This window comes from Crotalus tigris, unplaced genomic scaffold, assembly GCF_016545835.1.
Source record: "Crotalus tigris isolate CLP2741 ecotype Arizona unplaced genomic scaffold, ASM1654583v1 scf7180000017575.500234, whole genome shotgun sequence".
Lineage (NCBI taxonomy): Eukaryota > Metazoa > Chordata > Lepidosauria > Squamata > Viperidae > Crotalus > Crotalus tigris.
Window position 1 is genome coordinate 295,710 of NW_024096486.1, and position 22,630 is coordinate 318,339.

A 22,630-nucleotide genomic window follows, 5' to 3' on the forward strand; every position below is an offset into this window, starting at 1 on the left:
GTTGACTTAAGTTTGAATACTCATTGAAAACAATTCACTTTGAAATATGTATTTGGAGGAAAACAGTGTTAAAAATAGCGGCTCAAGGAACATTTCTTTTTTTTTTTTAATAGATATTTTATTGGTTTTTAACTATAACAATCTCCAGTGCCTGGTGTAGGGCATGTTGTCTTCATTTATATTTTAACAAGAAAAAAAGAACAGTAATAATTAATTAACAGTCAATAATGATTAAATTTGATAATTCCATAATTAATATATTAATTAATAATACATTTATTTGATCTTCCCTTTTCCCATTTGTATTTTCCTTCTTCAACCTTAGCCAAAATATAATTCTTAATATTTTCAATATATAAATGATTAGATATAGGCATTTTTTATATTTATACAAATAATAATGATCTCTCTATATAACATTTTTTCAGCTTATATTATTCTCATAATCATCATCTCATTAGTTCAGCATACATCCTATTTTTATAATTTTTGTTCGCTTAGATTCTCTTATATTCAATCCAATTCTTATCAGTCATAATTTCTTCATATTGATTGATTGATTTTCTTGGTTTTGCTCTTGAATTTTCCTTTGGAAACCAAAGTTAAAAACATTATTACTTAATTTTTAAAAGAATCTTATCGACCTCTTCCAGATTTGTACCCTTTTTTTTCAGATTTGATTTTTACTTTTTCCAAGAAAATATGGTCACTGTAGCCATGCCCCTTTGTGGCCACTGCATAGCATCAGTAGATGATTTCCCACAGTTCTTCAAAATCTGAATTTTGGCCTTCACTCATCAAACATTGCACATTGCTCTACTATGCTTTGAGTGTAGTTCTTACATTTTTTTTGTGTAACATATAATTTCAATTTTGGACACTCTATATATTGACACTTTGTTTCACATGATTTCCCCAGAGCTTTAATAATCCCTCATCAGATATGTACATGTTGTGTGTTTTTTAGAAGTTTGGCACAACTTGACAGAAAAGGGATATTCCTAGGAAACATTCATCTTTTAAAACGGTAATCGAATACTGAAATACCCAATTCTCCTCAATGTGGTCACTTTTGTTTCAGTTGACCTTGAATATCTAACAGAGGAAGGGAATTCTTCAACTCTAGGAACTGGGGAGCATATACTGTATTTAATACTGAGTGATTTATAACAGAATTAAGAGTTGGAAGGGACCTTGGAAGTAATCTAGTCCAGCCTCCTGTTCAATTAGGAAACCCTATACATTTCAGACAAATGGTTGTACAATCTCTTCTTAAAAACTTCCAGTGTTGGAGCATCCACAACTTCTGGAGGCAAGGTGACCCACAGATTAATTGTTCTAAATATCAGGAAGTTTCTCCTTAGTTCTAGGTTGCTTCTCTACTTGATTAGTCTTCATCCCTTGCTTCTTGTCCTGCCTTTAGGTGCTCTGGAAAATAGATTTACCCCCTCTTCATTGTGACAGCCCCTAAGATATTGGTACACTGTTATTATGTCACCCTTAGTTCTTCTTTTCATTAAATTAGACATACCCAATTTCTGCAACCGTTCTTCATATGTTTTAGCCTCCACATAATTTAACATCCACATCATTTCTATGCTCCATTGAGCATTCTTTACCTAAAAGAATTATATGATTAGAGGTGATAAAAATGTACTCACCTGAAAAAAATTAGCTGAAAAGCAGCATTTTATCTCCCATAAATATATTCCGGAATATGAAGAAAATGTTAAATTGAAATGTAAACATGTTGATAGATGTAAGTTAACAACTTTGATAATCCTAGAGCAAAAAAGATGGATTTTTGAACATCATCTACCTGGAGAAATTTTGAAAAGGGCTATACAAAGCTTCAATGTGAAGAGATTTCAATGCATGTGATGACAACAGATGTATTTGAATTATATGGAAAATTTTACAAATGCTGATTGCAGACATGATTGATGATGATTGCATGCCATCAAGTTATTTTCAACACGGATAGCTTTTCTTCATGATGATCTGTCCCTAAACTGGTCTTCCAGTGCTTTCAACAGAATCTGTCCATCTTGCTGTTGTCTTTCCTTCCACCTTTCTGAGTTTTAGAGACTTTTCTAGAGAGCCAGGTCTTTACCTATGACTTGAGCAGGATAATTTGACCCTCACTTGTGCCTTGAATGAAAACTTGAAGATTCATCTATTTGTTCTTTTTGCTGTCCAAAGTACCATATTCTCAGGAGACCTCTCCGGGATAAAAGTTCAAAACTTTTCCTATCTTGCTTCTTCAAAGTCCAACTGTTGCTTCCATACAGCATCACTGGGAATACCATGTTTGTGTAACTCTAATACTTTTAGGCATAGTGAAATTTAACTAATACTCCCATGTGATGCAGTGGTTAAGGCAGTGGACTAGGCAAGGGAAGACTCAGGTTTTAGTCCATCTTCAGCCATGGAAGCTTTTTGAGTGCTTTGGACAACTCACTCACCCTCCCATCCCCAACAAATCTTACATGACCTGGCAGTTTGCTGCAAAAATGAAACTTTAATCAAGCTTTTAACTGGTAGTGACTAAGTGCAATTACATTGAATAGATATCAAATTCATTTTCATGTTCAGCTTTGCTCTGCATTAGATAAACATTCTTTTATGGCGATTATGTTACTTGGGTTTGTAATTTCGGGCTATGAATATATTGAAAAGGAATGGGGAAATGGCAATAGTTTTCCATATCTAAAGAGCAACAATTTATCTGGGAAAGATTTTCCTGACTTCTCCTTTTGAATGACCTGTGTATTATTTATATATTATTGTGTTTTCCTCTACTTGGTTTATTTTCAACACAGGCATACATGTTGAATTTATGAAAAGCATGTTTTAAGTGATCTAGAATTTTAAACCCTTTTCTAAGAAAGTGTTACGCTCCATCCAGGGTGGGTAGAACATATTGCTTCTTATCTGCTTAGATTGATAGGATGCCTTTTTGGACAACTGAGATATATGGAGAACTCAACTACTAAAATACCTGTTATTGACTATACAGGTATCTATTCATTTAGTTATTTAAACATTTTTATTGCCACTCATCTTGTAAAATAGAACTCTGAGTGGCTCCCAAAACAAATCAAAACAATTCAGGTGCTTAATCCATCATCTTCATCAACCCCTCTATGGTCTCCCCAAAGTCCAACCTTACTATCTCAATGCTTGGGGAATGTACCACCCTATAGCAAGTTACACCATGTTAGCTGTTTTCAGATGCATTTGGACTGCAACTCTTCCCATGGTAAATATTACAACTACTACTATTATTCAGTTATTCGGGCCAGGCATGTTTGCAAACCAATATTATTCCAAAAACTCAATTCAACATTTAGGAACTAAATAGCAGCAGAAGCTTCTTTGGTTCAGCACTGCTAGATTTGTTGCTTTTCTGAAGTCAGGAATGAAGTCTTCTATAGACAGAAGACCTTCTGAGTGCAGAACATGGGACCCAAGCATACCTGGCTGAGGAATTCTGGGAGTTGAAGTCTACAAGTCATAAAAGGACCAAGTTTGAAGACCCCTCACCTAGGTGTTTTCTTAAGTGTTTTCTTCCATCCTTTTAAATCAATGGAATTTTAGCTGCATGATACTTAAGTGGTGGAGCCACCTATTAAAAGATGGCAATGAGAGAATCTCCTCTCAATTAAATTCCAGGAGAAAAAAACCCCCAAGGAAATGGATTTTGAACATGTAGGTGGAAGGATAGGTCCAAGGGAGGTTCAGAACACTGTCTTTTCCTTCTCAGGGAGCCAGATGAAGAATATTTGGATATGCTTGAATTGAAGGGATTTAGCCAATTTGTGAAATTAAGTGAATCTGTTCAGAATTCATGTTATGTTATTAAATACGTCAATTTGTCCCTTGGTTTCTATGCTAAACCAAAGGTCTCTATCTTCACGTTCTACTCAGTTATGTAGCCTTACAGACTTAAGGAATTTTTACACTAATAAAGAAGATTAGTGATGATAACAACAGAAGAAAGGAATAACAATAATTTGAAAAACCAACAGGCCATTTTACTTTCAACCTCAAGTTGGGGACATCTAATCAAACAATTTTGATTTTTTCTAAGGTTCTACATTTAGGCAAGAAAAACCAAATGTACAGTATAGTATAGTGGGTACTTGCTCAATAGTAGTAACTATGAGAGGGACCTCAGAGTCCTAGTGGACAATCACTTAAATATGAGCCAGCAGTGTGCTGCAGCTGCCAAAAAAGCCAACATAGTACTAGGCTGCATTAACAGAGAGAATCAAGATCATGTGAAGTATTAATACCACTTTACAATGCCTTCGTAAGGCCACCCTTGAAATACTGCATCCAGTTTTGATCACCACGATGTAAAAAAGATGTTGAGAGTCTAGAAAGAGTACAGAGAAGAGTAACAAAGACAATCAGGGGACTGGAAGCTAAAACATATAAGGAACGGTTGCTGGAATTGGGTATGTCTAGTTTAATGAAGAGAAGTGCGAGGGGGGACATGATAGCATTGTTCCAATATCTCAGGGGCTGCCACAAAGAAGAGGGAGTCAAGCTATTTTCCAAGGCGCCTGAAGGCAGGACAAGAAGCAACGGATGGAAACTAATCAAGGAGAGAAGCAACCTAGAACTAAGGAGAAACTTCCTGACAATTAGTACAATTAACTAGTGGAACAACCTGCCTCCAGAAGTGGTGAATGCTCCCGCACTGTTAAGAAGAGACTGGACAGCCATTTGACCGAAATGGTGTAGGGTTTCCTTCCTGAGCAGGGGGTTGGACTAGATGACTCCAAGATCGCTTCCAACTTTATTATTATTATTATTATGGATCATCGCACAGTCAGCCAGATGTTCAGACTGGATTTGGCATTTTCTCTACCTATTGAGTTCTTACCCAGGACCTGGGATAGGCAGATGTGGATGTTTGATGGTATTACAGGTATTATTATTATTATTATTATTATTATTATTATTATTATTATTATTATTATGGATCATCACACAGTCAGCCAGATGTTCAGACTGGATTTGGCATTTTGTCTTCCTATCGAGTCCTTACCTAGGACCTGGGATAGGCAGATGTGGATGTTTGATGTTATTACAGATATCGTCGCAGGATGGAAGCAGTTCCTAGTAAGACCGCCTTTTGCAATTGACTAATGGCAGATTTGTCAATGTCAATGGTGTTCAGATTTGTCAATGCCAATGGTCCTCCAGTTCTTTTGGGATTGCACCCAAGGCGCCTATTATTATTATTATTATTATTATTATTATTATTATTATTATTATTTAGTCTGGAGTGGAAAATTATTACTTTCTAATTGCTAATGTCAGCCATTGCTTTGAGAAGGCTAGAGTGACAAGTTTGAGTATGGTATTTATGATAAATTATAGGTAGACTACTCTTGGTGCCTGAAAAAAGACCCAAAGCCTGTGCTGCCAGATTTTGGCACCATTCAACTTGGCAAACTACTTAGCACTACAAAGAGATGTGATCTACCTTGTTTAGCAAATCACCACAAAATGGTTTAGGATGAGCCACTAGAAAACAATGAAGTGAGGCAATTGGTAAAACTAAGAGTTTCTCTTTTCATCTTTCAACTCCACCCTGTGATTGGAGTGACAGTCTTTAAATTTTACATGAGTAATTCATCTGTAAAGATAAAATGATCAACATAAACAACCCAAAATACCTATGCTATACACTGAAAATAACAGATATAAATTCCAGTAAAGTATATAATCTATCTTTCCAACATATGGTGTTCAAAACAGCCTGGCCCTTAGAGTCATTCTGATTTGGGAACAAATATTTCCACTTTTTTTCTACTTAATGTTCAATCCTAAATTTGGATGAGATTGCTGGTACACTGGAGAAAGAGACAGGGACCAGCCAGAATTATATGAATACACAGGTTTGTAACAGATGAGTTCAGATGTGACTGTTTTACTTGGTGTTCACAAGCTTTCAAAAATCTGTTGTGCTAACATACTAACACCTAATCACTGTATCTGGTTTTTCCTTATGGCTGCTTTGAATCCACAATTAATCTTACATTTGATCTATGGTCTGTCTCTCTCTCTCTCTCTCTCTCTCTCTCTCTCTCTCTCTCTCTCTCTCTCTCTCTGTGTGTGTGTGTGTGTGTGTCTTGTTTACTTCTCTCAGCCTAACTGTGAAGGTTTGAGTTGTATTACATTTATTGCTTATTCCAGTTAAATAGCTGTATCCTCCTTATCTTGAGTAATCCAGATTTTATCCAAGCAATTGAATGAATTGGTTGCATTTGTCTTACCTTAAATCTTCTGAATAGATTTATTATTTTTTATAGAAGCAGTGAAGACAAATTACAAAAGAGACGGAACCCTGCTTTATTTCCCCCATTCCCAAAATCATTTTACTTAGTTCAATATATAAAATTATCCCATTTTGTTTGAAGAATGACACAAGACACTTTTTAAGAATATTAAAAACAAGGTGTTTCTCAACAGAGTTATTTGTTATGTGACATTACAGTACTGTATACTGCAACTGTAATGAGATGTTATTTTTTATAATTAGGATCAACCATCAACAGTGAAGGAACAAGTAGTCAAGAAATACATTGCAAGCCAGCACCTAGTACTGCAGCCACAAAGGCCTTGGAAAAGATATTCAAATGCCTTGATGTATTTATGCTTACAAAAATCAAAACTGTGCAAGCCATCTCTGTATCACTTTATGGAAGCAAACGTTAGACTATAGTATTGACAGTTTTAACTTGGTATTGGAGAAGACCCAAAATCTCCGGAAAAGGCTGTAATGATGCCAAAGATGAAGGAAAAGAGAGAAGATGACTGCAGCAACATGTTACAGTGGTGATGAATACACCACTGGAAGACATGAAAAACCAAGTTGGGAATAGAGCATTTGTAGAGCATCAATCTATTTTACGTGGTCGCTAGGAGTCAAAAATGACTTGATGGCATATAATCAATCAACCAAAAAAAGTTCAGTCTTGCGTGGATAAGTACCTGAGAACTAAATTACTACTGTTTAGTAGTATGGAAAGACTGCATGCTTTTTTTCCCTGTAAAAAAAACCCAAAAAAGCTGTTCCCAATAATTTGCTAATTTCCACTTTGGTTTTTCTTTTTTCTTTTTTTTTTAAAAAAATATATATTTTATTAGTTTTCTATATTTACAATTCATGGTAAACAACGTGTTGTCTGGGTCCATTTGTTTTACTTAATAATACACATTAAATTCCTAATTTCTATCCCGTTTCTCCAGCCGTTGATACAATATGTCCCATATTTGAAAATATGCTGTATCTTCAAGAAAATACTGGATTGTGCAGAAATGGATAGATTTACGCTTAAGATTAAAGAAAAAGAAGATACTTTTTTTTAAAAAAAAAACTTGCTTTTACTTACTTTCAAATTTTACTTTTATTCTTGCTTTAAACACAGTAGACAACAGCCGTAGTGGATTCCTGAATGGGAAGGCGGGGTAAAAATGTTTCCTTCCAGTGTTTCCCAAACTTGACAATGCTGGCTGTGGAATTCTGGGAGTTGAAGTCCACATGCCTTAAAATTGTCAAGTTTGGGAAACACTGCAAACCGTAGCTGATGTCAAGGCAATTCGGCGAAAGGGCAGGGTGGAGTTACGCACGATCCTCGAGCCTCTGTTTAGCAGCGTTTGCTCTCTCTCTTTCTTCCCCGCCCTCTGTTTAGCAGGTGGCTAGTTTATAATCTCAGCGCACCTTCGGCGGCTCTCCAGTCGAACGCGCTGCCCCGGAGCATCCGCCAGCCTCTGTCGGGGAGAAGGCGGCGGGATCGTCCTCCCAAGCTCCGTAAACAGACCGGCGGGAGCCTCAGCAGCCAGCCAAAGCCGAGCGGGACCACGATGCCGGCTTCGCCCGGGCGCAAGAGGGGCTCTATCGCCGCCCGTTTCCTCCTGGCGGTATGGAAGGGAAAGGGATGGGGAGGCGGGGAGGGAACCGGAGAGCTGGTGCTGATGCTGGACCTCCATGATTGGCAGTTTGCCCACCGCAGCCGGTTGTGTTATGGGCAGGAGCAGCAGCAACAACAGCCTGGGGTTCCCCTGTGGGACACACCAGACTTTGTCCCCGTTTTCTAGGCAAAAATCCCAGCTACCTGTAGGTGGCGTCTCTTCTTTCAGATTGTGCGCTGTTGACCTTGGCAACCTGGAATGAGAGTGTTTGATAAGGTCCTTGTCCTGTTGTTCTTGAACATGGTTTGCATTTTATTTCACAGAGGTCAACGCTGGCAAATTTGGGTGATGTGGTGATGATCAAAATAGGATTTTGTAGTCTTCTTATGCAGCAGAATTCTTCTTGAAATATTAGGGCAATTCATGATGGTCAATCTTGCAAGATCAGCCAGATTAAAAATTGTACACTGACACTATAAGTGGAAAAATGGATAAGAACAACTAAGTTCTTATGATGTCAGAGTTCATAATTGTTGTTAATTGCGAAGTTGTGTCCGACCCATCGCGACCCCATGGACAATGTTCCTCCAGGTCTTCCTGTCCTCTACCATCTTCTGGAGTCCATTTAAGTTCACACCTACTGCTTCAGTGACTCCATCCAGCCATCTCATTCTCTGTCGTCCCCTTCTTCTATTGCCCTCAATCTTTCCCAGCATTAGGCCCTTCTCCAGTGAGTCCTTCCTTCTCATTAGGTGGCCAAAGTATTTGAGTTTCAACTTCAGGATCTGGCCTTCTAAAGAGCAGTCGGGGTTGATCTCTTCTAGGACTGACCGGTTTGAACGCCTTGCAGTCCAAGGGACTCGCAGGAGTCTTCTCCAGCACCATAGTTCAAAGGCCTCAATTCTTTGGCGCTCAGCCTTTCTTATGGTCCAACTTTCACAGCCATACATTGCAACTGGGAAAACCATGGCCTGGACTATACGCACTTTTGTTGGCAGGGTGATGTCTCTGCTTTTTAGTATGCTGTCTAGATTTGCCATAGTTTTCCTCCCCAGGAGCAAGCGTCTTTTAATTTCTTGGCTGCAGTCCCCATCTGAGGTGATCTTGGAGCCCAGAAAAATAAAATCTGTCACTACCTCCATTTCTTCCCCATCTATTTGCCAGGAATTGAGAGGGCCGGATGCCATGATTTTGGTTTTCTTAATGTTGAGTTTCAAGCTAACTTTTGCACTCTCCTTCTTCACCCGCATCAAGAGGCTCTTTAGTTCCTCTTCACTTTCTGCCAATTATTGACCCCAATTCATACCACTAGGGCATTTGAAGTGGAACCAGAGTAGGAGTTTACCAAGCTTTGTGTAGCCTGTTGAGTGGTGCAGATCTCAGCCTTAATCCATGATCTGATGCTTTCATGAAATCTTGGACTAGCGGTAATCCTCAATTTACAGCCATTTGTTTAGTGACTGTTCAAAGTTACATTGGCACTGAAAGAAGTGACTTACAACCAGTGCTCACATTTACAACCATTGTAGTGTCCCGATGGCCAAGTGATCAAAATTCAGGAATTTAGCAATCGGCATGGTTGCAACATCTGGGGATCCTGTTATCATCATTTGCGACCTTCCCAGCCAGCTTCCAATAAGCACACCATATTTGCTTAGTGACCATGTCATTCAGTTAACAACCGTGAGAAAAAAGGTTGTAAAATCAGGCACAACTCACTTAACAACTGACTTGCTTAACAGCAGAATTTCTGCTCCCAATTGGGATTGTAAATTGAGGATTACCTGAACTACCTAACACTAGCTAGAAAATGATGGCAACTTGCAGGAAAAGGCTCCAGAGAATAAATATTAATACATTACTCAACATTCGCTTCCTGTTTTATGACAAGGCAAACATCACTTAACAACTGCCTTGCTTAGCAATGGAAATTGTGATCCCATTGTGGGATCATATAAATTGAAGGCTACCTATAGGATTAAAGGAAATAAAAGAGGACATACAAGAAAATATCCGAGGTAACAGGTCATAATAATAAAGGGTAATCTTAATAATAAAACCAAAACAAAAAAGAGAGAAATTAAGATAAATATTAACTGGTAAGAGAGTAAAATGAACTAAAATGAACTAAAAAGAACTAAAAAGAATGTATTTTTATATTCTCGTTTTTATTTTGTTCACCTCAAGTCAACATACATAGTCAATGTTTCTGTCTTCTGCTTTCCACATAAACAGTTGCAAGTGTGAACAATAGCCATGTCACTTTTTTCAGCGCTGTTCTAACTTTGAACAGTCACTCAATGAATGATTGTATGTTGAGGACTACCTGTAGATCCTCTGCTGTTGTAAGCAAGAAGGTCACCTGTTCTTTTACATCTCCACGTGCAGGTCTTTATTTCTATCATAAATCAGTATAAAATAACATCCGTAAGAATTATAACCATTTCAATAATAACAATGAAACCCATGAAACATTTAAAAATGCCTAAAAGCTAGCATTATCAACATAATATTGTAATATTGGAATACTGATTTTTTTTATTCAAGAGTTTATTTATTTATTTATTTATTTATTTATTTAATTTTTAAAATTTATAAGCCGCCCCACTCCCGGAGGACTCTGGGCGGCTAACAATAAAAAACACATAAAACATAACAAAACAAACAGTACAAGAACAGTCATCCAGGGGTCAGATTTTATAAACCCCAGGCCTGCCGGAAAAGCCAGGTCTTAAGCAGCTTACGGAAAACCAACAGGGTGGGAGCGGTCCTAATCTCCAGGGGGAGCTGGTTCCAAAACATGGGCGCCATCACAGAGAAAGCCCTCCTCCGCGGCCCTGCCAAATAGCACTGCTTGGCCGACGGGACTGAAGGACTCCCAGCCTGTGGGATCTAACCAGACGTAGAGAACTATGAGGTAGTAGGCGGTCTCACAAATAGCCTGGCCCTGAGCCATATAGGGCTTTAAAGGTAATGACCAACACCTTGAATTGGACCCGGAGACCAATAGGCAACCCGTGCAGCTCATGGAGGATAGGTGTAACGTGGGTGTATCGAGGAGCACCCACTATCACTCGCGCGGCTGCATTCTGGACCAACTGCAGTCTCTGAACACTTTTCAAGGGTAGCCCCATGTAGAGCGCATTGCAGTTCTTCATACTGAATTAAAACAGAGACTTTAAACAAGAAATGAAAGTATTCCTTTATATCAACGGCTCAACTAAAAGTGGGAAGGATCTGCTCTTCCTATTTGGGGATTAATTACACAGTAGGAAGATAATGTCTGGACAGAGCGAAGATACAATCAGATATGACCTTTATTGTATTATTATATTATTATTATGTATCAGTGAGCTCAGTTTTTCAAGCTATATCAAAAAGTTGCTGTAAGTGATTTTACATTCCTTCTTGGGAGAGGACTGATGCTTGGATTAAGTTTCAGGAACTTTGGTCATGCAGTTTTCTGTTCTGTTTCTGTTTGGCATGATGAAATCTTACATTCCTAAGGTTTTAAATGCACCTCAGCACCTCCATTTCATCATTTGGTATCAACCCAGGATTTATCTCATATAAACAACCATTCCTTTTTAAAACTCAGAAAAAAGAACATTGTAGAATATGTCCAGGGCCTTAAGAGAAGTGAGTTGTTTTTCCTTGATTGAGCTTGAAAATACTGAGCAGGTGAGTACTTGGATGAAAAACACCAGGAAAATAAAATAAATGAGAGCTAGTTTAGTGTTGTGGTTAAGATACTAGCCTAGAAACCAGAAGTATTGTAGTCTGGCCTTAGGCATGAAAGTCAGTTGGGTGACTTTGGGCCTGTCATTGTTTCTCAACCCAAACTACCTCATAGGATTGTTAGAGGGAAAATAGGAGGAGGAATGAGTATTGTTGTTGTTAGTTGCGAAGTTGTGTCCGACCCATTGCAACCCCATGGACAACGTTCCTCCAGGCCTTCCTGTCCTCTACCATCTTCTGGAGTCCATTTAAGCTCACACCTACTGCTTCAGTGACTCCATCCAGCCACCTCATTTTCTTATAAAAATAATAAATCTAAAAAAAAAACTAAGGCTATACTAGGACTAGTAGGAAGTTGACATATTGGAAGAAGGCTGTGGCACTTCCATACCATAGCCGAATGAATGAATGAATGAATGAATGAATGAATGAATGAATGAAACCTAATACTAGAGGGGAGCATTAACTCAAGAGAGACTTCACTTTTTCTGTTTCACAAAAAAGGTCAGTGGTGAGAACCTAAATCTATTGCCATTAACTTTATGTTAAATGGCTAAGAATTATTTATCCATGTCCTTTTTCAAAACTTTATTTTCCATCCAAGGAACTCGGAACTGCATACTGAGCCTTGAGAAGAAAGCTAAGATAGCCAATGACCTGGTTACTCAGTTTGACTTTAGGCCTCAGGTGGGTAAAATGGGACTGGTTTGGTACAAGATAGGGGACATGTTCAAGGTCACCCTGATGAACATAAGTGCTTTGTTAAATATGTAAATCCCAATTCATAGGGATTTTCAGCCATAAGTATAGAAACCTGGAGATGTTTGGAAAGTCTAAGAAAGCATATAGAACCTCGGTTAAGTGCTGTTTCTGGAAATCTTTCACCTAGGGGAAAATCCTTTTGTTGGGAGCTAAAAGATAGTAATTCCATGGAGTAAGTTATCACCCCTGTTTTAGTTGGGGATGGTTCCTTATTCTTTTTTTTTAATCAAGTTTTATTAACTTTTCAATATTTACATCAAGGTGCTTAGGAAACAACGTGGTGATGGGGTAATCAATTACCCCAAAACAAAGTCATATGTATATAGTTCAGATTAACTTCTTAAAAGTTCCCTCTCTGTTTCCCTCAGTTAATATGACATATTCCAATTAATACATTTCTAAATAGAGTTCAGTCAATCAATGCAATTATCAAGAAAATTTTACTAATCCAAATCCAAATCCTGTTTTTACGCTTTGCTTAATTCCAATTACCATATTCCAGTTTAGCCTTGAATAATCATGTTGTTTATACTTTGGGTATTCCTCATTTCCCTCATTTTGTGACATAATAATTAAGATATCTAAAGTAATTATATTGTTCCAAAAATTCTTACTTTTCCCAACTATGTTCTATTTCTTATCCTAATAATAATATGCTAATACCATATCTTCCATTATCACAATCCTGTCCCTTGTTCTCATTCCATTACAGAGTGATTATCATTTCTAAAATAAACATATTGTTCCAAAAATATTCTTACTCTATTTCACATATATATTATATTTCTTATCCTAATAATTCCTCATTTAAAACCTTTTCCATATTACAATTTCGAACTATAATCTAACCAATAGTTTTCATCTCAATTATAAATCTTAATCCCAAGTATTAAATCAGTCAATATTTCTTAAAAGCCTTTTTAACCCATTAAGTAGAATTTTAAATCCCTTAAATCTGACTCTGGCTTTCTTTTTGTGCCAAGCGGGTTTCCATAACAGAGCCTCTAGATCATCAAATAGGTCTCCCTTCATTCCTACACTTATCACTTGAATCAAGGGAGAGGGTACAATCATCAATTTTTCAAAGGGATTAGTTCTTTTGTAATTATTCAGTTGTTGCTCTGAGAATTCAAATCTCAATATTTGGTTAAACACATTTGTCAACAATTCAGTCTGTTCCTTGGGCTTTCAGAAAATTTAATGTAGAGATTTGTGATAGGATTCTTGCCCCCCTTAAATTGTTAGATCGGGCAGGTGGTACAGTATTTAAAGGACTAAGCAACATCTACCTATAAAAATGATTAAAATCATTTTCTTACCAGTGGCTTACAGCATATTTTAGAGTTATCAGTAATGGTGATAGTTTGATAAAATGTCAACAATGGTTGGATGATGTGTAAAGTTTCTATAAGTCACTGGTGGGAAAACAGCTGAAGGAAAATACACCTCAATTATCTATTGGGAAAAACATTATATGGGAAATAGAAATGTACCAAACATTTTCCATTAAAAATATAACTTAATTGTCTACCAAAATACATTAAATAACTATTCTTAGCCTTTCTTTCACTGGAATGGGTGCTAAATTGTGTACAGTGTCTTTCTTTCTTATTAATATTTTAGAAACAAGTAGATAAGTGCTTCAACATCTGATTTAGAAGTACAAGGTCAACGGTGTAGTAATACAACAAGTTAAACAAGCTTATTGTGCTCAGTTAGACAGAGTTCGTTGCTAATTAACAATTACATTTTAGTTTATATAATCCTTTTAAGAAATGTATAGTCCTAACTAAGCCTTTCATGCCAAGGGAGATTGTTGGGGGACTGACGCAGAACAGGAAAAGCTGGAAATGTGAACAGACCTGACGCTACTTGCTAAAATAATAGAAACACAATACATGCCACAAATATTGAGAAGGAAGTAAATAAATAGGTTTTGTTCTTATTCATGGTTGAGAAATAAGGATTCCAGTCTTTTAAACATCATTTCTGCTTTGAGTTAAATAAATAAAATACATAATAATCAATGATCTGAAGCAGATTTGTTTTCTTTTTTTCAACAAGCTCTGTTGTGTCATGTTGTAGGTCCTGTTGGGTAATACAATACTTGATTATAGGTTATTTCTAAAGTAATTTTTTTCCTGTGAAGTGCTTAGGGCATTACATTTACAAGGAAGTTGGGTGTCAATTTATAACATGTTTGAGTTTAGGGAAATAGAATGAATCACCTTGCTTCTTCTATCTTCTACCTCTTTCCCCTTCTTATCTCCTTCTATGCATTCATTTGATGGTAGTATAACATTGAGTCTTCAGTGGTACAAGTTAAAATTAATGCCACTAATCAACCATATCCTTGCAATGAGGATTTTAAGCCAAAGCTTGAAAGTATTCAAGCATTTATTATGGTTAGTAGACATGTGAAGGTAATTAAAGGTTAAAGGTTTCCCCTGTCCAGTTGTGACCAACTCAAGAGGGTGGTGCTCATCTCTGATTCTCAGCCTTGGGAGCCTGTGTTGTCCGAGAGTGGCTTACCAATCATGTGACCTGCATGAAAGTATGGAAAGTTCCCACCAAAGTGCACTGGGCTATCAAGGCATCACATAAATATTACATATAGAACAGCTCAGTGCACACATCCTGGAGACTGAGAAGTTCCCTGAGGATGGGCTCTGGCACAGGTCCAAAAGCTTGGAAGAACAAACCTCTGGTCCCAGTGACCGATTCAGATTGGATCCTAAGCAGTTTGGCGTAGTTAATAATAGTCTAGGAGACACTGGGGTATAGTAGGGCTATAGGTGGGACTGGGAATTCTGAAAGACATCCTAGCTGATAGAAATTCTGTTTGTATATAGCACCACAGAGCAAACAAAGAGTACAGTCACCATGTGTTTTACTGCTCAACTGTTACAGGAAACTCTACTTAGAACAATAGAGCATAGAGTATCTACGATAGATCCAAATTTATAAACATTGCAATCTACTGGCTGAATACTACTGTAGTTGCTGCATAGAAATACATTCCAACAATAAATTCCAACACTGGCAATCAAACAAGCTCCATAATACTATATGGTCGTATCCATGTAATCTCTAGGAGTCCAATTCAACCCAAGAGTGGCCATTATCTTTATTAAATGAATATTTAATCAAACACTAGGCAACTGTGGGTTACAGGATTGTGGTTGAATTCTCATGTAATATTTAGCCAGAAGCTTTAGTCTTCATATAAACAGCATGGTGTTAAATGATAACATAGTTTGCATCCTTTTGTTTTACTATGTGTGAAAGCTGTATTATGTTTGACTTCATATGGTGATGAGTTACTAGAACAACAAATTACAAGTAAAATATCCTGGGTTGGTTCAGTAAGGAGACTCAATTGAAGAGAGAAATAGAGATACACTTGTGATGTAGTGTCATGTATGGTCTTGGCTTGTTTATTTTCTCATTCGTCTTAATGTTAGACTCACCTTTGTTATAGTAGCATGTTTACCTTAATTCTTTTTCCTGTCCATGAAGGTTCTTGCCATCCATAACTTCCATTATGCCATGGGCAATGACATCATTGTAAATAAAGATCAACCCAAGAGAAGCAAACAGGTGGGTACACTATGGTATTAAATTCTTCAGTGAAGCACATTCATTTGAAAGGTAAAATAAAATTCATTGTAAAGTTAAATTTCATTATTGTTTCTTTGAATTGGAATACTCATTGTAGTCTGAAGTGCAGTATGGATTAGATTCACTCAAAGATGAACTTAATCTGAAACTTGGATCAATAAAATGCAATTTGTTCTATTCTTCTGAAACAAACATGATGGTTGGTTCACTAATCATGGCTGATTTCTCATGACTTTCTAAACTACCTGTTTTAGCATAACCGTGACTACAGCCAGTGAATCCCTGGCAGTATGCTGATAAGCTTAAGAAGATTTCAGGTCTGTGATCTGTGATTTACACCTAACCCTCTAATTTCTATTTTCAAAATTCAGAGTCAAACCCCACTGATTTGGGGAAGTTTGATTTTTTTTTTTTTTTGGTCTTCATTTCATCCCATCTGCTCTCTAACAAAAGTTAAAAAATGGAGGCTTAGCTGATTTCACATATTTATTTTGCATTTTTAAACTTTGGGAGTTTATTTTTTAAAATAGATTGAATGTTGCTAGCTCCATCCCTCAGTTATGCCATCTTGCTGAGGGACACACCCTTTTATCACTCTTGGAAGCTGTTTTTAAATTCCTTTCCTTCATCCGAAAGAACAATACCATTTCTTTTTCTCTCTTAGGAGGTGGTTGTACTTGCCTGGCCTTGTTTGGGCTTTAGTGGTGAGAAGGGTTGGACCTAGTTAATATCTGGAGGTCATCAGGGAATCCCAAGACTAGGCTAGCCAGGGGAGTCAAGAACTATCCTAGAAGAAGGCAATAACAGAAGCCTTCTGCACTGTTGCCTGGAAAACTGCATGAATGATGTCTCCAAGTTCAATTTGAAGGAGGCTGTCCATACCTGCTCTTGTTTCAGACCCCCAGTTATACATGGACAGATCATTTAGAGCAGGCATGTCAAACTGCCGGCCCGTGGACTGGATGCATCATACTAAAACCGCACCCACCCCATTGCCGGCAATGGGGAAAAGGACGCAATATGTCGTGTGACATCACGTGACTAATTTAGAATATATCATGAAATGGTGACTGTGTATCAGTGTAGAAACTGATGGGTTGTTCTGTCTAGCTCAGTACTGTGGACACTATTGGAAGCATCTCTGCAGGTTTACAGGCAGAATCCTCCCCATCCTTACCTGGTGATGTGGAGGACTTATCCTGCAGCCTTCTTTCTGAGCAGCAGACATTCTGCCCAGAGTGATATCGTGTTCTCTGTTGCTTATAGAATGGAATGGAATGGAATGGAATGGAATGGAATGGAATAGAATAGAATAGAATAGAATAGAATAGAATAGAATAGAATAGAAATTCGTTATTGGACAAGTGTAATTGGATACACAAGGAATTTGTCTCCAGTGCATAAGCTCTCAGTGTACATACAAGCAACAAGTAGTAAATCATTATCATAATCATAAAATACAATAATCATAAATCATAAGCTACAACATTCAGTGATAGTCATAGGATACTAAATAAAAACAACCAACATAAATCACAAAATACAAACAACAAAGTTATAGTCATAAGATGCTAAAGGAATAGGTAATTAGAAAGATAACATGGGTAATATTCATACAGCCCTACTATGTGGTTTGATATCCCAGGCCCCAGGGCATAAGACAGTGTTGTGGGAATTAGTTTAGCAAAGTGATGGTATGGGGGAAAAATTGTCCTTGTGTCTACTTGTTTTTGCATGCAATGCCCTATAACATTGTCTTGAGGAAGAAGTTGAAACAAGATATGTGAGGTCTGTAGACATTTTCACAGTCCTTTTTCTAGCTTGTGTAGTATACAGGTTTTAACTCTGTACGCCGCCCTGAGTCCTTTGGGATTGGGCGGCATATAAATAAAATTAAATACAAAATACAAATACAAATATACAGGTCCTCAACGGAAGGCAGGCTGGTTGCAATTGTTTTTTCTAACAATTCTAACTATCTGTTGAAGTCTGTTTCTGGTATGTTTGATTGCTATGCCAAACCAAACAGTTATAGAGGTGCAAATAACAGACTCAATAACACCTCTGAAGAACTGTATCACAGATGACTTTCAGAATTGCTTCCAAACATAATGTGAAGATCTCCTTTGTTTCTAAAGATAAGATAAGATAAGATAAGATAAGATAAGATAAGATAACCTTTATTGTCATTTTTATACTGTGGGCACAATGGCACACATCAAAAATGAAATTTAGTTGCTTGCTCTCAAAGTGAAACATATACATAACACACATACTATGAACAACATATGTATAGATCCACATCCCTACATATACGTAGCAAATAAATATTAAATATTGTCCATCTTGAATATATAACGGAAGGATGAAGCTTGAGAGTTTGCAAGGTTAATGCTGTATGGAATGAAACTCTGGCTGAATCTGGATGTTCTGCTGCAGATACCATAAAGCCTTCTCCCAGAAGGTAAGAAGGAAAACAGGTCGTGAAGAGGATGTGTAGTGTCCCAGATAATCTTACAGACCCTGCTCAAGCAGCGCTTCTGTGCTATGTCCTGGATGGGAGGGAGGGAACTGCCAATGATCTTTTCGGCCATTCTCACCACTCTCTGCACTGCCTTCCTGTTTGAAGCAGTGATGACTCCAAACCAGACCATGATGCTGTATGACAGGATGCTCTCGATTGTCTCCCTGTAGAAAGTGGTCAGGACAGGGGAAGGAAGATGTGCTTTTCTCATGTGGTGCAGAAAATGCAGGCACTGCTGTGCCTGTTTCACCAGTTTCTCACTGTTGAGTGACCAAGTCAGCCTACTTGTTAGCTGCACACCCAGGAATTTGATGCTGGTAACCATCTCCACAGGTGAATCATTTATGCACAGAGATGTGTGGCTGTGGCTGCCTTTTCTGAAATCAACAATGATCTCTGGTTTTTCCGATATTTAAAACTAGGCTGTTTTCCTTATACCAGTTCACCAACCGTTCAACCTCCTTGCGGTAAACTTCCACCTTGTCATCCTGAATAAGGCCCACTACTGTTGTATCATCCGCAAACTTCACAATATGGTTGATGGCAAACCTAGCACAACAGTCATGGGTCAACAGGGTGAACAGCAGCGAACTTAAGACACAGCCCTGAGGAGAACCTGTGCTCAGGAAAATGGTATTAGAGGTATTTGTTCCAACTCGCACATATTGGGGCCTGTTGGTAAGAAAATCAAGAATCCAGTTGCACAAAGGAGTGTTTAAGCCTAAAAGGGCATGTCACAAGAGATATCATATAATTGAATCCTATCATTCATAGGATTGGGATCCTTCCAGAAGTCTGCGTCCGTTGCGTCGCACAAAACGGAGATGGGTGATTACTACTCTTGAACTTGAAGAAGAAGGCAGAGGCCCCTTCCCCAAATTGATTGGAGAGGTAAAAACGAAAATGCTAACTTCTTAGAATTACCAACATTTTTTTTCTCTACTATTGAGCCTTGCTGATAGTGAGGCCAAAGTAAATAAGCAGCAAATAAAGGCACATAGGAATTTATGACTCAGTCCCACATGTAGGATATATTATCTCCAGCATATTTGTGGGCATTTTCTTTGTGACCATCCAACTCACCTGATTTATTCATTTATTTTGCATGTTTTCAATTAAAAAAATAAATGAACAAAAAGGTAACAAGCTGCAAAGCAAAAAGGATAATCTCTACTTTCAAAAATATTTCTGAGTCCTAAATGTGCCCAGAGGTGGTAATAGTAGTAGCAATAGGTAATAATAATAATAATAATAATAATAATAATAATAATAATAATAATAATAATAACAATAGCAGAATAGAAGAGAAAGAACTGGAGAAGATAACAAAATACAAAGACCTACAAATAGAAATAGAAAGACTGTGGCAAAAGCAAGCAAGGGTAGTACCAATAGTCATAGGCTCCTTGGGTGCAATCCCAAAACAACTGGAGCACCACTTGAACACCATTGGCATTGACAAATTCGCTATTAGTCAATTGCAAAAGGCGGCCTTATTAGGAACTGCTTCCATCCTGCGACGATATCTGTAATACCATCAAACATCCACATCTGCCTATCCCAGGTCCTGGGTAAGGACTCGATAGGTAGACAAAATGCCAAATCCAGTCTGAACATCTGGCTGACTGTGCGATGATCGATAATAATAATAATAATGGTTTTTAACTAGAAGACTTAAGAATACTTAGAAATCTTATCTAATATTTCCAATCTGTTTTGTTTGTAGCTCTTCAACAATGCATCCCAAAATAAATCCATAAAATATTCAATTAGTGGACCTGGTGTGGATGAATTTCCGGAGTATGGATTGTTTTCAATCAAGGATGATGCCCACGGACATGTATATGTGCATAGTTCTATAGATCGGGAGAGGACGCCCTCTTTTCCAGTACTTATTTATTTTATAGCATTTTTCATCTGGTTCAGTTTTGTAGCACTCTGAGCAAAATCCTTCAGTTAATTGTGAAAAGATTCCAAAGAAAACCAATCCCAACTAGTGTACCTTTCTCTTCAGTCCATCACAACATGCCTAATAAAGATGGGTGAAAGGCATAATAGATTATCTGCTTCTGAAAAGCAAGGAGGGAAAGAGTTACTTATACCTCTGATTGAATAATGAGTCTATAGAATGGGAACTATTATTGAAAAATCTTGCTAGCTTGCCCATAGCCTTCTATACCTTGTTTATACCCCATAGCTTTCAGCCCTTGTTTGCTGAGCTTTTAAACTCATTATAGTTTTCCCCAAGCTAATGGCTTCAAGGTATTTGAGATTGTAAACTTAATCATGAGGGCTAGGACTGGTTAGTTCAATTAATTTATTGATTATATTTTAAAGTACAGTTACCTGACATGTTTGGAGGCTTAACACAGATTTTTAAAAGCCTAAGAGAGAAAATCTCCCCTCAGAATTCAACATCATTTAACAAATCGAGGCCATACCTACATATAAGGCTCTCCTCCATTTGAACTATTTAGTATGGTTTCCAGCTTGTCTGCCTTTATTATCAACAAAATAATTTTTGCTTTGTCTCATCAGTTTTAATCTAGTTTTCTTACCAACTATCTACTATTTAGATACGTTTTGATGTTCACGATAGAATGACTGGAGCAATACTAGACAGTTCCTTGTTCTTCAACATTGAGATTAAGGATATAAATGACAATGCTCCTGAATTTCTCCAAAAGGAGTTTAACATTAATATAACAGAAAATCATCACAAAAGTGAGTATCCTTGAAAATCTGGGCAGTATCAGGCAAAACTGAGTCCACTGTTTTTATCTTTATGTAGATTTTAGACTTTTTTATTTTCTTGGTTATTTTGGCATCTAAATACAGAACAAAAGTTGAGGAGATGTCTCATAATATACATAAATAAATGAATAGATTCACCCTCACATATACTACATGTATCTTCTTGTTTTATAATAAATCTAGCCCTTTCTTATGTCATGGCGCTGCCCTGAGAGAGGGTTGAACAAAGTTTTCCAGCTTAGAACCAAAATATGTTCTTCTTTTTTTCACCTCAGATCATCTTACCTCACTTCACAAAACTTTATATCAATTTGAACCTCCTCTCCTCTCCTCTCCCCTCCTCTCCTCTCCTCTCCTCTCCTCTTCTCTCTGCCCTGCCCCACCGCATACACCGCACCCCACCCCTCTCCACTTCTCACTCCACTCCATTCCACTCCACTTTGGAAGAAGACCTTGGAAGAGGAAATTACTATCCTGTATTATCCATTGTACAAGCCTTATAGTTTCTTGAAACTTTTTTGTTGCTTCAATCATTTTTTTTTATTTTCCAGGATTTTTTCACTGTCATAGTACAATTTAAAGTCCCCTTTTAATGAAATTTGTATTTCTCCCATTTCACTTCCAGTTGCAAATGCAACAATAATACATGATTAGTATTGAAAGCAATGTAGGAAATATGCAATTGAATGCATCATATAAATACATGCTTAAAGATGCATCTATTTTAATTCCTGATTTAACAAGGAGACACAACCAAATTCGGTTCCACAATCAAGTACAAATCTGCCGTAGTACTAAATCTAAGATAGTTACTGATATATCCCAGCTTGTCCAATTGATCACCCCGGACAGTAGAATTGAATAACCCTTTTGATAGCAACATATTCATATTGCCACCAACAAACAACAACACACTTTTTAGTAAGTGTTCAGTACACTTAACATTTCCAGGAAAATAGCTAAAACAGCTAATCCTGTTTCTGTTGGTATCAAAAGCCACTAGAATTAGTTGGAATTTTCATACTCTGAATTTACCATCTTCAATTATTGCACCTTACTTCCATTCTTTTTTTTTCTTTTAAGGTATTAAATAAATAAATGAATTATAATTAATTTTATTGAATATTACCTCTGGGACACTTAGTCCATATATTTAAGCTGTTGGGCTTTTGTTGTAATAAAGCCCACTTATTTGTCCTTGCAGTCATCTCCAAAGATGGAGAAAAGGAGATTAGTGTTTTATGTTCCTCACATCATATGTCTAGTACTTGTCTAGTAAAATCTAAGACTAGGTGATCC

The 22,630-nt window shown here is 37.3% G+C and overlaps 1 protein-coding gene and 1 long non-coding RNA gene across 3 annotated transcripts in view; one reads left to right on the forward strand and one right to left on the reverse strand.

The window, feature by feature from the left end:
• Window positions 1-551: 551 nt before the first annotated feature.
• Window positions 552-7,516, reverse strand: LOC120314242. Its single transcript, XR_005558383.1, has 3 exons — window positions 7,413-7,516; window positions 1,662-1,782; window positions 552-587 (listed from the first exon to the last, which is right to left on the reverse strand). It is a non-coding gene; the product is annotated as an uncharacterized LOC120314242 (long non-coding RNA).
• A 222-nt stretch (window positions 7,517-7,738) lies between these two features.
• CDH26 (cadherin 26) overlaps window positions 7,739-22,630 on the forward strand; it is a 31,267-nt gene continuing 16,375 nt past the window's right edge. Inside the window, exons 1-5 of one of the 2 annotated variants that reach the window (XM_039357108.1) lie at window positions 7,739-7,941; window positions 15,952-16,032; window positions 19,352-19,468; window positions 20,304-20,465; window positions 21,154-21,301. In XM_039357108.1, coding sequence (XP_039213042.1) covers window positions 7,885-7,941; window positions 15,952-16,032; window positions 19,352-19,468; window positions 20,304-20,465; window positions 21,154-21,301 — 565 coding nt within the window. In that variant the 5' untranslated portion in view covers window positions 7,739-7,884. Of the gene's footprint in view, window positions 7,942-11,937; window positions 12,358-15,951; window positions 16,033-19,351; window positions 19,469-20,303; window positions 20,466-21,153; window positions 21,302-22,630 lie in introns of those variants that run through there. The other variant, XM_039357099.1, reaches the window with a different exon arrangement.